At 41.4% G+C, this 12990-nt stretch overlaps 1 protein-coding gene across 5 annotated transcripts in view; it reads right to left on the bottom strand.

Moving 5' to 3' along the window:
- Positions 1-12191, bottom strand: part of si:ch1073-396h14.1 (disintegrin and metalloproteinase domain-containing protein 10) — a 29629-nt gene extending 17438 nt beyond the window's left edge. For 4 of the 5 annotated variants that reach the window (XR_006006804.1, XR_006006803.1, XM_041935913.1 and 1 more), the window contains exons 1-7: positions 11952-12191; positions 10520-10667; positions 10170-10288; positions 9599-9754; positions 3852-3937; positions 2877-3014; positions 163-255 (exon numbers count right to left, since the gene is read on the bottom strand). Coding sequence is in view for 3 of the 5 variants with exons in the window: in XM_041935913.1 (XP_041791847.1) it covers positions 163-255; positions 2877-3014; positions 3852-3937; positions 9599-9754; positions 10170-10288; positions 10520-10667; positions 11952-12012 (801 nt within the window). In the remaining 2 variants the exon portion in view is untranslated. The remainder of the gene's footprint in view (positions 1-162; positions 256-2876; positions 3015-3851; positions 3938-9598; positions 9755-10169; positions 10289-10519; positions 10668-11951) is intronic. The other variant, XM_041935914.1, reaches the window with a different exon arrangement.
- Positions 12192-12990: the final 799 nt, after the last annotated feature.

Raw genomic sequence — 12990 nt, 5'->3', positions numbered from 1 at the left:
CGTCTCACTGGTAGAAGAAGACCTAAAGGCACCACCTGGTGCTGATGCATTAACCCAATTACCTGATTCAAAGGAGGTCATTACATGTCTGCGTAATAGGAATTAAATTAGATTCAAGATTTTGGACAGTTGTGTCGTTGTTTGAGTGCAAAGGGATCTTACTCTGAGGGATTTCACTTTGAAGTTAATCAGCTTGATCCCATCAAAGTCCACCTTGTCATAGATGTCATTCACGGCTCGCATGTAGGAGGCAACCTGGGAAATAAAAACATGCAAAATGTGTCATACCTGACTGCCTAACTCGACCAAATTTGGGCTATGATTCATAACTGGGCCGTGTGAGGTAATCTGTGAAGTGTAGTTATCCACACGGTGTTTTCAGTGTGGGTGGCACAGCCGATCACAGGTTCAGCGAGGCACGTGCAAACCAGTCACATGTGAAGGTCTGAGCCTATACAGCAGCAGATAAACATACAGCAGAGCCTGCTGGGAATTTCTATACATGTAAATATTGACACCTTGGTTTCAGGAGACACTAAAACCAGGTCAGCAATGATTGACGGCAGCATTTTGTCTATTTACAGTGAAAGATCACATCATGGCATCACTTACAATATATTTTCTCACCCGGTGCGACAAAGATTTGGCTCTGAACCAGGCATAACAACAAGTGTGTGTGTTGAGAGTGGAAAGAATCTGAGAGGATGTGATGAGAGGACAAACAGCAGGAGGATGGCCAGGGAGAATAACAGTGTGGCCACCGTCAGACAGACTCACTTACTCATTAACTGACCTTGCTTTGAAGACAAAGAGATATAATTTAATTTAATTTCCCAACAGGAAACACAAAAACGTTTATTTTTTATGACCCTGTTTATTGGTTTTAATTTAGAAGCTGATACAAAAGTGATTAGGTTCTACTGGATCTCATATCAGCGTGTGGCTGAAGTCAATATTAGGATGGCAGCTCATGTGACGCCAATGAGGAGAGCTTTGTTTTGACGTAGAAACTTCAACGCAGACGACACTTAAATCACTGTTAGCTGTCTTTACTGAAGCATTACAGGCGTGTCAGCAGCATTTAACCCATGTTGTCACTCAAATCACCGCAACACTAAAAGCAACACTAAAACCAAGATCACATCAAACCAGAAAACCAAAAATGCATTTTGTTTTTAAGTCTTCTGTAAACTCAGGTTTGCACTTGGGCTGAAAACGAATATTCCACCAGTTTTCCACCCAGCAGGCCTTCCTCAGTGAAGAGCTGAGGCTGTTGCAGAAATTTAACTGCTCTAATAAGGTCAAAGGGGTTGCGTGTTTGACATTTTAAATGTAAAAAAACACCTCAGAGTTCGCAGAATAAATTAAATGAAAGAGGAAGGTCACTCAATTTTCATATAATTTTGTGTCATCGCAGTTTTGTACCTTTAAAGGAAAACTTCTTCGTCTATGCTTCTACATGTGCGGCTTGTCCGTAATATGGCATCTGAAGTGGTTACTGCAGGAACATACTGCAGTATGGACTGGTGGGTCAGTGTAAAGCCCTAAAACAAAGCCTTTGTGGCCAGATGTCTGTAATCCACATGTGACTTTTTCGCTGAGAGCGAGAAGGTTTCAAACTCCTCCCTACTGCCGCCATGTCTGCTGCCATGACAGCTGTGTGCGTCTGTGCAGGCCCTGACATATGTTCAGCCTCACAGCAGCAACAGCTCGGTCCTTTATTTAATACTGCTGAATATCTCAGTGTAAATAATGTAGGACCCCAAAACAAATTGTTTTCCTCTCCTTTGCTTTTATCAATAGTTGTTGCTCATTATAAGAAAACGAATGAAGGAAAAAGAGTAAAGTTGCATTCATGATGAAAAGGCTCATTTAATCTGAGATTAACACAGAAATGCTGAAATATTTCACAGGGATATTTGGTAACAGACTCTAACTGGGATCAGACTGCTCAGATTAGGTCAATTCAGTTAGATAAAGGGAAATTCAGCATTAAACAACCTTTGATTCAGCATTCAAGACCATTTCTACTGTTTCTTTGACGAAAGACAAAATAAGAAAGACGTGTTAAACATTTTTAAATCTGAAATTACTACTGGCATATAGTTTCACTTGTTTTATTAAGATAAGACTTTAGGACCCAGAATTTCATCAGGTGAACTTTGATTGCAGCACCATGTACCTAAAATCGAGGACACTGGATTCAGGAGCAGGATTGTAAACAAAGTGTGGTCAGCTTGGTCAACAGTCGAGGAAAACCCTGTGATGTTTTGTTTGTGCTCCATCGCACCTCTCTGACATGCACTGTGTTCCCTGAGGTCTGAAACATCAGGCAGCTCAGGTGTCAACAACATCACTCTGAAGGGGGGGACGGCTCTCAGGCTTGGGCTTCTGCTTTGTGTAGTGAGAAATAGAGACTTTACTTTAAAGGTCCAGTCGGTAAGAATAGGCCACTTGTTGAATTCATACGCCAAACATACAGGGGGCAGCTAACTGCTGCTACCTGTAGCTGCCCTTAGCTTGTTAGCTCAGTTAGCCATGCAGCTACCAGACCGATTAACCTAGCTGACTCCACCTCCAAAGGCATGACCTATACTAATGGACTATTACCTCTTGAGGTATAAAGTGGTATTGTGAGACAGGACGGGCTAGCTGGTTAGCAAGCTAGCTTCAACAGATATCTTTGCAACACAATAAAAAGACATTTTTGACATAATATCAAAACTGTTAACCCTTCACACTCGTGTATTTTGCACTTTGGGTTTCTTATGCATCTAAACTCCTCTGACGACTGGCAAAAGCTTGAAATCATGAAATCGTTATTTTCACATATGAAATATCAAGTGAAGCCAAGTTAAAAAAATTGAACTGATCACCTGGGCCACGACACCTTCAACAGACTTGAACCTCTTGTAGTAGAGGTGGTCAGCATGGAGGTGGAGCAGGCAGGTGGTCTTGGACTCATCCACTGTCCTCCTCAACCGGCTCGCTGGTGCCTCCTGTGGATCAAGTTTCTGGGACGTGAATAAAAAGGATCACACAAGGTCAGATCTTAAAGTGGAGACAATGAATGTTTTGAATTTTGACATCGCCTGATAAATTATTGAACAGCTTGTCCTCATCAGCCCTCATGATGTGTGTATCAGATCAAAACACGATGACAGTTTAACCTGGAGTGTGTCGCATGTCCCAGTTGGAAAGGAGGCATGTAGCCAATGAAACACAACTTGGCTCCACTGGGAACATCTGTTCAGACCATTTCATGACCAAACAGTGGAAATGATCTTCACCTGCTGGCATGTCGTTAAAAATGGATCTACATCAATGTCCTGACATCCATTGTTGACAATGCACATTGGCACAACCAACCAATTGGTCAAAGGTTAACAAAAAATAGTGTTTCCAAGGGGTAGAATAGCTAAATAGATGTGACAGATGTTTTTCCCATTATATCTGTTTTTTTAATCACTTTAAAACACATTTGTTTTGATCGGCAGCAGCTACAGTAAATTTAGCTCAGGCTTTCAGCTTTCTAAGTCACCATGCTATATTTTCTCTATCTTACACAATCTCTGTTACTGTCAAAGCTCCCTGCTGGAAGTAAATCCTGTTATTTGCTCTTTGTCACTCAACAGGCTAAATAAAAGTGACCGAATGAATGCTCGTAAATAAGGTCAGTTATACCAGATGAATCAGACAGACTGGTTTCTGAACCAGTTTGGAATTAATTGGCTATAAATGGTTTTGCAGAAGAGGTGTTTTAGGGTGAGGACAGGGAAAGAAAGTAAGGCAGAGCGAGTGTTGGCGTTTTTGTGTGAATATTCACTGAGGTGATGTCTGGACTGTCCTACCTCATCGGGTCTGAGGCTTTGGGCGAGGAGGTTTAGATGTTCTGCGCTGCAGAATCCATCAGGGCCAGTTCTCATGGATGGCAGGACTACACAAAAACAAACACAGACACTTTGAAAAGTATGAAAGCATCGATGTGGATGTGTGTATGTGCAGTACAGCTCTTCTGCCTCTCCTTCAGCCAAACACACAAGCACACACATCACCACTAACTTTGCCCTTGAACCTGTTGCCTCAGTTGATGAGTTTTCTATTACCCATCAATGACTCATTTTAACATGGGTGTACAGTGACCCAAATAAAACAGCGTTCCTCTATCATAATGAATAATTGAACACGAGGCTCGGTTCAACCAATGACTGCTTATTTGTTGAAGCAGGCAGGACATTGTGCAAGACACCCAGCGATGTTGACCGAACACGGTCTGATATTTGGAAAACTACTTGTTTGCACTGAAATCATTCTTGTAAATGTGATTTGTTGTGTGTGCTTAACAAGGAGCAATGACCAGGGAGAGGATATTATGGTTGCTATTTCTTTCAGGGCCCTTGCCAGAATCCTGAGGCCTAGAATTTCAAGAAGATCCCATGTGCTTTTGTGAAATGTGGGGGATATTTATTATAATAAATAGAGTCATTACCTGACAGGAAACGATGTTGAGTCAATGAAGAGATTTTAACGAAGAGCATTTATGTTTTATTCGAACCTTGACTGAGATTTCACGGTCTTGTAAATCATAGTCTCCAAGTTTTAAACAAGGAAAAGATGTCAGATCATGTGATTCTCTGCTTTACTCAACAGATGCACGAGATCACAGTTATTGCTTTATAACCCCAGTCATAGTAAAGATGATAGGTATGTTTCCTGGAGCTACTTTCCCATACTGTAGGATCCTTTTCAAAGGTAAACTGATGACCCCAGTCAATAATCTAATGACACATACCTGTTCGTGGTATTGAGGCACACACCTAAAACTTGAGTCAAAGAAGTATTTCATGTCAAAAGTGTAAAGTCACAACTTTCTTGTATTCTTTGTGGTTTGTGGTCACGTTTTCTTCGAAAGACATGCCAAAAAACCAAGTGTTTCCCATACAGAACGATTTGAAACGATATATGCAGAAATCCACACCGACCACCACGTCAGACAGCTGACATGGGCACAAGCACCCTCACATTCTCAAACACTATAAATAGTGAACCCACATTTGGAAATCAGTGCTGTGGTCTTGAGCTGGAGCCATGGGGCTGCCTGTGGAAAACGCTGTGATAGGTGCTGGTTTGATTTCATTAAAACAACATAATCTTCTGCAATCTGCAACACCTCTGGGACGACTGCCTCCTTAAGACTGATGCAATAATGATGGAATTGCAGTCAGGGGAGGCATTGCATTTGCATAAATTGGCTCATGTTAGTGCACTGGCAAAGACGCAGGAAGACTTCCTTGCGACAGAGTGTGGAAGGTTTATGGTCAGAGACTGTGAGGAATCTGTATATGGATATGGAGGAAAGAATGCGATCTAAACAGATTCGAAATGTTTCAAAAATAATGTCAAACAACCAAAACAATGGGCTTCAGAGGGCTAGATTAATGTATCGACAGCAAAATATAATGCAGACAAAAATGGCTTTGAAGTCCGCAGGTTACAGTAGAGTCACATGGCATATTAATCACACTCACATGCCGCTGGCAGTGGTGAGAGTGACTCAGTTAAATGGTGACCCCTAAGCTCGAGGGGGTAACGCACAGCGTGTGCATGTATGTGCGTGTGAAACACTCCCGGTACAACAGACACGGGCCTACAGTGAGGGACGGGCAACACATGATTGGATCACACCATCCCACGAAAGACCTCCAGCCAATCACAAACCTGCGATTCGTTCTATACATGGTATGAGTGGGGGTGGGCTGCGGGGGAGGAGGTGGACGTGGAGGCCTAAATGCCGGGCGTCGACCCACTGACGGAATTATTTCCAGACCTTTCTGCTTGCCCATGTTCTCTCTCTCTCTCTCTCTATGTCTTTCTGTCTCTCTCTCGCTCACTTTGTTTCTGTGTCTCTATTGTACTGTAGGAGCTAAATATTTCTGATCTGTGTTTCCAACGTTGCGAAGGATTATCAGTTTTGTTGTTTTTATGATCAAAAAGCAAAGAAAATGTTTGACCGATTCTGGGCAGAGTTATATGAATCCCACAAACTGTCCAACAGCCAGTGCAAGACTTGGAAAAAAAGACGGTTTCCGAAATGAAAAATCAGTGTCACATTTCAGTTAAGACACACTTTCCCAGCAGCTGTTGGAAACTAGGTCTACTGTTAAGCGGAATGTAAAAAACGTTTAAACAATTTTACAAATTTTGAGACTCATGCTCTTAGGCATTATGGTTGGGGAGTTTGGTGTCTTGTGTGCAGGCACGACACTGGCATCACGTGTTGAAATGGCCTTTTTTTAAACCAGGGTGTGTACTGCAATGAGGCATTTCCATTTTCGCCCTGACATCACTACCCGAGTGCACCACGAATGGTACTTTGATCAGGCCGAGTGTCATCCAAGTGTCCCTCTAGTTGGCCCAGGTGCCACTGTGGTCAGTGTAAGTGCTCTCAAGTGCCCCACTGGTTAGCTCAAGAGCAAAATGACCCTGAAACCTAAATATAACAACACTAAACTCTGTGTCTGTCTTTTTCCCCTGCCCATAGCACACTGGGTTTACAACACTGCTCAACAACACATGGTCACTGCTTGGATGAAACCTCTGATCTGTCAGTTATCCGATGGTCTTCCAAACCACAAAGCCCCAGAGTTCTAAAGATTAACATGATTAACATACTTGGTGGCATCTGCCTAGTCCACAGTTCATGCCTCATGTAGTCCAGATATCCTGATCAAACCTCTATACAGCTGAAGCTGCTTTCAGCATTATATAATACAGTACTATCTGTTAGGAACCATCACAGATTTCTTCATGTCACAGCTCTTTTTATCACTATGATTTATACCAAATGCCAGTTGTTCTGAGCAGAGCAGCAAACAACTGTAACAGCTGTTTCTTTAGCACTAATGTAAACGACTGATAACCTGAAGACGCTGATGCAACGCAAAAAGTTCAGCCAGTGTTCTAGAGATATTTCTTAAGTCCTCCATGATTGTGTAATATAATTTGGCAATGAATTCCACGAGAAAATAGATGTTTGATGACAGGACTGCATGATTGTTAAATTGAAGATTTTACATTTTGTGTGTGTGGAATATTAATGAATGTTCTAGTCAGTGTTTCCAAGAGACATAGTGTACAAACATTGACGGAGAACGCAAAGAGATGACACACAGTTTAGTCAGAAAGTGACTTTCAGTTTGACTCAACTATCAATAGCTCAGGAGTTTTTAGTGATGTTTAAAATATTTATTACTTTTGATTTAGCTCAAGGAAGTGTGAGGTCAATAGGTGTCCATTGTTCATATTGAAACTTCAAAGGGAAAATCCCATAAACTAGTGTGGAACTACACTGCAGCTGCACACAAACACAAACACACACACACACACACACACACACACACACACACACACACACACACACACACACACACACACACACACACAGTACATACAGGCAGTGACTACTCAGCTAGATTTAAAGAGTCAGATCAGCTGAAAATAAATAATCAATGGTACAGTGTACAAAAAAATCTGGGTTGGACTCAACTGACTTGGTTGACTGACACAGCAAACAGAGAAAATTTCCGTACATCCACACATCAACAGGACTGAAAGTTAATAATGTTCTAAAATAAAGAAAACAAGTTATGCAACAATCCTGTTTTGGCACACTTCAAAGAAAACAAATACAGATTGTCGGGATAAACATGGCAAAGGTTACAGGACACCAAACCAAACATAATATTCCCAAAGGTGGGAGCAAAAAATAATCTCACCTTTTACTTTATTGCTTTCTTATTGTTTGTTATATGGACATTTTTAAATTCCATCTGCATCCGAACATTATTGCGGTTAGCATTAGCCTGGCTGATATCTAAGACATTCATGCACTACTTAATAGTGTGTTGATGGCTTATGTTTCAATTGATTTGTGCATTACTTCATGCACTCTTTTTTTTTTAAAAAAAAGATCTTTATTTGCATTGTGTACGATTGGAAATAAGTTTCTACTTATATTCGGAATATGATCTTTTCCATTTTTACCTCAACATGATATTTTTCTGTCATTTTACTCATCAAGGGTTTACTGTAGTTAGCAAGCAAATTTCAAATTGTGCTCTTCTGACAAATACTTTGCCATTGTACCATCACTTATGTCATCTTATACTGTGTCCACATTATCAGTACATCCTTCATACTATTAATGTATATTGTTTTTCAGTATTATTATTCAGTATATAGAATGATGCCCTTGATTTTCAGAAGACTTTGATCTTGAAGCAGAACAATCAGGTGGCTCTTGCTCTGGCCTGTGCTCTGTGACCTAGATTTGAGAGACCTCATGTCATCCCAGGAGACAGAAAGTTCCTCAAATAACCTTTGTTGCCCCCAGACGACAAGTGGAAATCCACACAGGAGTAGGTGCATTATGCTAGCCCCTCACTTCCTAATCTACCACTTCTAAGCATTGATTGTTTATTGAAATATCATGTGCCAAATCTTTCACAGTTTCCTGCAGATATGCAGGCCTGTGAAGAACAGGATGTTGTCAGCTGCAATGCTATCTAATGTAAATGCTACAGCTGCAAAGGGAGTTGGAGAAGTGGCGGAAGAAGTCGGGAGAAAGGCAGCCAGGGAGTCTGTGTAGACTTAAGGAGAAAGTGAGTGGGGACTGGGGGCTTTGGCATGATCTGCGTGTTTCCAGTAAAATGCTTTCTTGGAAATAATCTTCTACTGATACAAATGTGCATGTGCAGCCTGGGAAACACACATAGATAGAAATACGCATACACATGACAGACGAAACATCTCGATGGATCTCAGGGATGACTGCCATCTGGCCGAATCATAGGTCAACATAGTGGTAAGCCAACTACGCATTTGTTTTAAGGCCTTCAAACCCTGCAAGATCCCCTACATGCTCCTATTCTATTTTCTTCTCTCATATCCTTCTCCTGCCATTGTACTGTACCCCTTCCTCCTCTTTCACCCTCATACCTTCCTTCGTACTTTAGCCTCCATCTCCCCTCCTCCTCCTGCAAAAGTCACGCCATCTTCAGTTTGTCTTTTCTTTGGCCTGTGCCCAGGAAAGGTTCTAACGCCCCCTCAGAGCCCTAAATAGGTTCTGGTGTTACATTATAGCTCCACTCTTACTATGAGTTAAGAGCACAGATAGTTCATTGACCCCTTAGCTTGTATAGCACTTGAGGCTGCAGATACTGTACAGATACTACAAAAAAGCAATGAGGATTAGCAACCGGGGGAGATACATTTTTCTGTATTGTTTATCTTTCTGCGAGTCTGCCAAGATGGCCGTAAATCAAACTCTTGGGGGAGATCTACTGTAGCAAGGAATTTATTTTTGTGCTCTTGCCATCATCAGCACATGGCCAGGAAATGCAGCTGAGGTTATGGGGTGTCATTTGGACAATTTTAGTCTGCAGATGCACAAGCTTCATTTCTTTCTCTTTTTTCATCCTGAACACTTGAGTCAATTAGAAGTTAGTACAGAGCTTCAATAGAAGCTTGAAAATATGTGCAGAGAAGATGTTTTCAGAAAACTTTTTTTCTTAAAGTGGAAAACGGAAGGCAGTCTTACCCATGTCATCCTCATGGTAGATTATCGAGTGGTAATCTGTTTCGTTGCTGGTGTATCTTTGTGCTGGCTCTATGTGATAAGTCCCGTTGCTGGTATGGATCGTTCCCTCAAACTGACCCTGCAACACAGAGCCATGGCAGGCTGAACCATGTTCACCTGCAAGATCGGTTCAAGAGATATGTCAGGGTTATAGAGAAGATGAACAGCGATAACAGACAACTGAAAAATAGAGACCGACAGAAAAAACTGATTAGATACTGAGAGAAACTTAAAGATTAGAGGCAGCCTTCAGACATCAGAGAGACACAAAAGGTGAGATATGAGGCTAGAGAGAGAAAGTAATGAATTGACTCTCATTCAGTCTGCACAGTTCAGTAGGTTTGACTTTGTTCTTCAAATTTCAATAATCAGGAATGTTTTCCACAGATGTTTATCCAAATATTTTATCCAGATGTTTTATTCAAACCGCAAAGACTACAAATGACTGCTAATATAAGGCGATTAAAAGCTTCGATGCCAGTAAATCCACTAAGACTTGAATCACAACTGTTCCCGGCCATGCCACACCCACCTTCTAGTGTTCCTGAATATATGTGTGAGAGGTCAGCTGATGTGGAACCATTTTCACTGACCACCGTGAAATTTTCTGAAAATGCTGCTGCGTTGTGTTTCAAAAGCAGACGGAAAGTTCTGGAGGAAACAAAAACACAAACAGCTCGCAGATGTGGTCAGAGCTTTGTAGTGTAGTGGAAGGTATGTAGATCTATCAACAGCAGGCAAATAGGGACAATTAATGGCAGACGCGTGTTGCTGGTTTAGGAACAGGAGTAAAGAATGTGTTCAAACAGAAGCATGCTGTATATTTAGCCAGTGTAAGGGCTATTGAAACATCTACCACAGTTAGAGAAATTGTGAAGTTACCTGTGGAAAGCAGTAAAGTCTAGCTGCAGTGTGTATTCATGAGGTTGTGTGGCTCTCCTGGCTCTCAGGTGCTTCCTATGAAGATCCTCCCTGTCATATGACAAGGCCTCATAATGCTTTATATGCGGACTGATGCCACTCACAGCTCCTGGCACAGAGGAAGACATTCTAGTCATTTCACAGAGCTTCACACCTCACAGCAACACAAGACAAGGACCTCTCACCTTCTATGTTTCTAATCTTCAGCGAAATAATTGCTGCAGCACATCACGTCGTAAAATCAGCCTTTATGCGGATGACATATTGTTGTGCTTCCAAGATTCCTACGTGTCATTGCAAGAAAGATGCATCTAACCCATCATTCATTTTGTTATGATGTTCCCCAATGTATATTTTTTACTAAGAATAGATTCAGAAACAACACAAAACAAAATGAAATAAAATAAAATAAAATAATAAGACTTCCTAGGATAAACAACCACCTGTTTGACTTTTACAGGGCTATTTTTTGATATACTTAATGTATGCATGCTACACCTACATTGGCACTGAATGTTGTTATTCAGAAAATCATTAATTGGCATAAAATTTGCTGGAAATTCAAAAACAACTATGAAATAACACATTGCTTTGAATGATCGCAAATGAACACAAATCAATAACAACAATATACTAATTGCAGCTCATGTTGCAGTCACAAATTGCTTAAAGTGACGACTTGTGTTACTTCTTTTAGTTCCTCTCATTTCCCATATTTACTGCCAACAAACTATTGTTGCTTCTTCAAATTTAACACACACTGTGTTGTTTAATATATGTAGCGTTATGTGTAATGTATATGTATTTTTTGTTTCCTGAACACAGTTGTTCAAATTGAGATGAAATTTGGTGAGCACATTCATGAACCCAGTGGCAACCGATAAACCCATCAATCTTTTGTGATTCTACTTTTCTGCAAGTTTTGACTACCATTGCACTGTATTACTAATTACAGTGGTAACTGTGAAAGTACGGCTAACTGGAGGAAGCCTGGGGTGAGCCTGTACAAGGTTGCTGACCTACTGTTGCTCCTACTGGGTGAATCACACTTACCTAAACCCTTAATAAATGTGTGTACCCCATAATCACAACTGAGAAAGCCAAACGTTATGTCTACACCACCGGCAGGTTTTACATGAGGGCTCCTGTTTGCGGCATTCCTCGGAGGACAGGTTGAAACATGTCTGAGCCCAGAGGAGGCCAGTCCACCACAGCCAAAGACTCGCTGTTCTCTCTCTCACGCACGCACGCACACACACACACACACACACATGGCTATGCAACCCAAACAACCCCACATACTCATTCAGGTTGCAGTGAGAAGAAATAGCTCTCATTCAGATACACACGCACACACACACACACTAATCTGCACATTCCACCACCACATTACCTGTAAGCCTTTGACGGCAGTTGAACAACAGCAGCAGTAGCCAGTAGTGCTGAACCGCCATGGTCTCCTTATTGGTGTGTTTTTGTTTTCCTTCCCTTTCACAGTTTTTTCCATGTCCCCCTTCGCTCACACCCGTCTCTCTTTTTCATCCTTTCTGACTTAACCTCTCTCTTCACCAGCCTCGTACCTGTGGTCTTCCCACACTGGAATGTGACTAGCTAGGAAGCTCAAGCCAGAACTCAGCGTGTAGGTACGAACACTGAGAGGCATATTCAGACTTGTTAGCATGTTACGAGTTATCTGCACAATTAAAGGAGGGATTTGACGCAGAGTTGAAGGAAGATCATTTGCTGAAACTGGCTGTTGTGTTAAAGATGAAGAGTGATATGAACATTTGCAATTGTAGCTGTACCTCTAAGCTCCGCTTGGAGTGTAACACTGAATCAGACGTTGCTCATTAACAACAGTACAATACAGTTGTGTCAGGCACAAAGCAAACAGGATATTTCTGAAAAAACTTTTGTGTATGGATAAAAGATAGTGATTTCTGCAGCCATGCTAGCAACCCTGTAAGGCTGTGCACAGCTGAATGCCAGTATGCTCGTATTTAACAGGTACAATGTTTGCCCTGTGCACCATCATAGTTTAACATTTGCTTTTTAGCACGAAACACAAAATGCAAAGGCTGATGGGTTTTTGCAGATCATAAATCAAAGTTTTGGACAAATCAATTTTGACCCAGTGGTGGTGCTAGATGAAAAGTCAGGGGATCACCAAGGTCATTACAATTCATACTGATAACTGAGAGCAAACTTTAAGGCATTGATCAAATACATTTTGAAACATGTAAAATTCAACACCACAAATGTTAACCTCATGGTGATACAGGAAAAGTCAAGGGATCACCAAAGTCAGTCTGGAGCATGAATGTGTTTATGGAATTAGTTGTTGAGATATTTTAGCCTGGACCAAACTGTCGGACTGCCCAACCAACTGACAGACATTTCTCTCGATTTTAGTGAGGCTAAAACGAGCTTGC

Source organism: Chelmon rostratus, chromosome 4 (genome assembly GCF_017976325.1).
Source record: "Chelmon rostratus isolate fCheRos1 chromosome 4, fCheRos1.pri, whole genome shotgun sequence".
Lineage (NCBI taxonomy): Eukaryota > Metazoa > Chordata > Actinopteri > Chaetodontiformes > Chaetodontidae > Chelmon > Chelmon rostratus.
The sequence above is the reverse complement of the archived record's forward strand: the minus strand, read 5'-3'. Positions and strand labels throughout refer to the sequence as shown.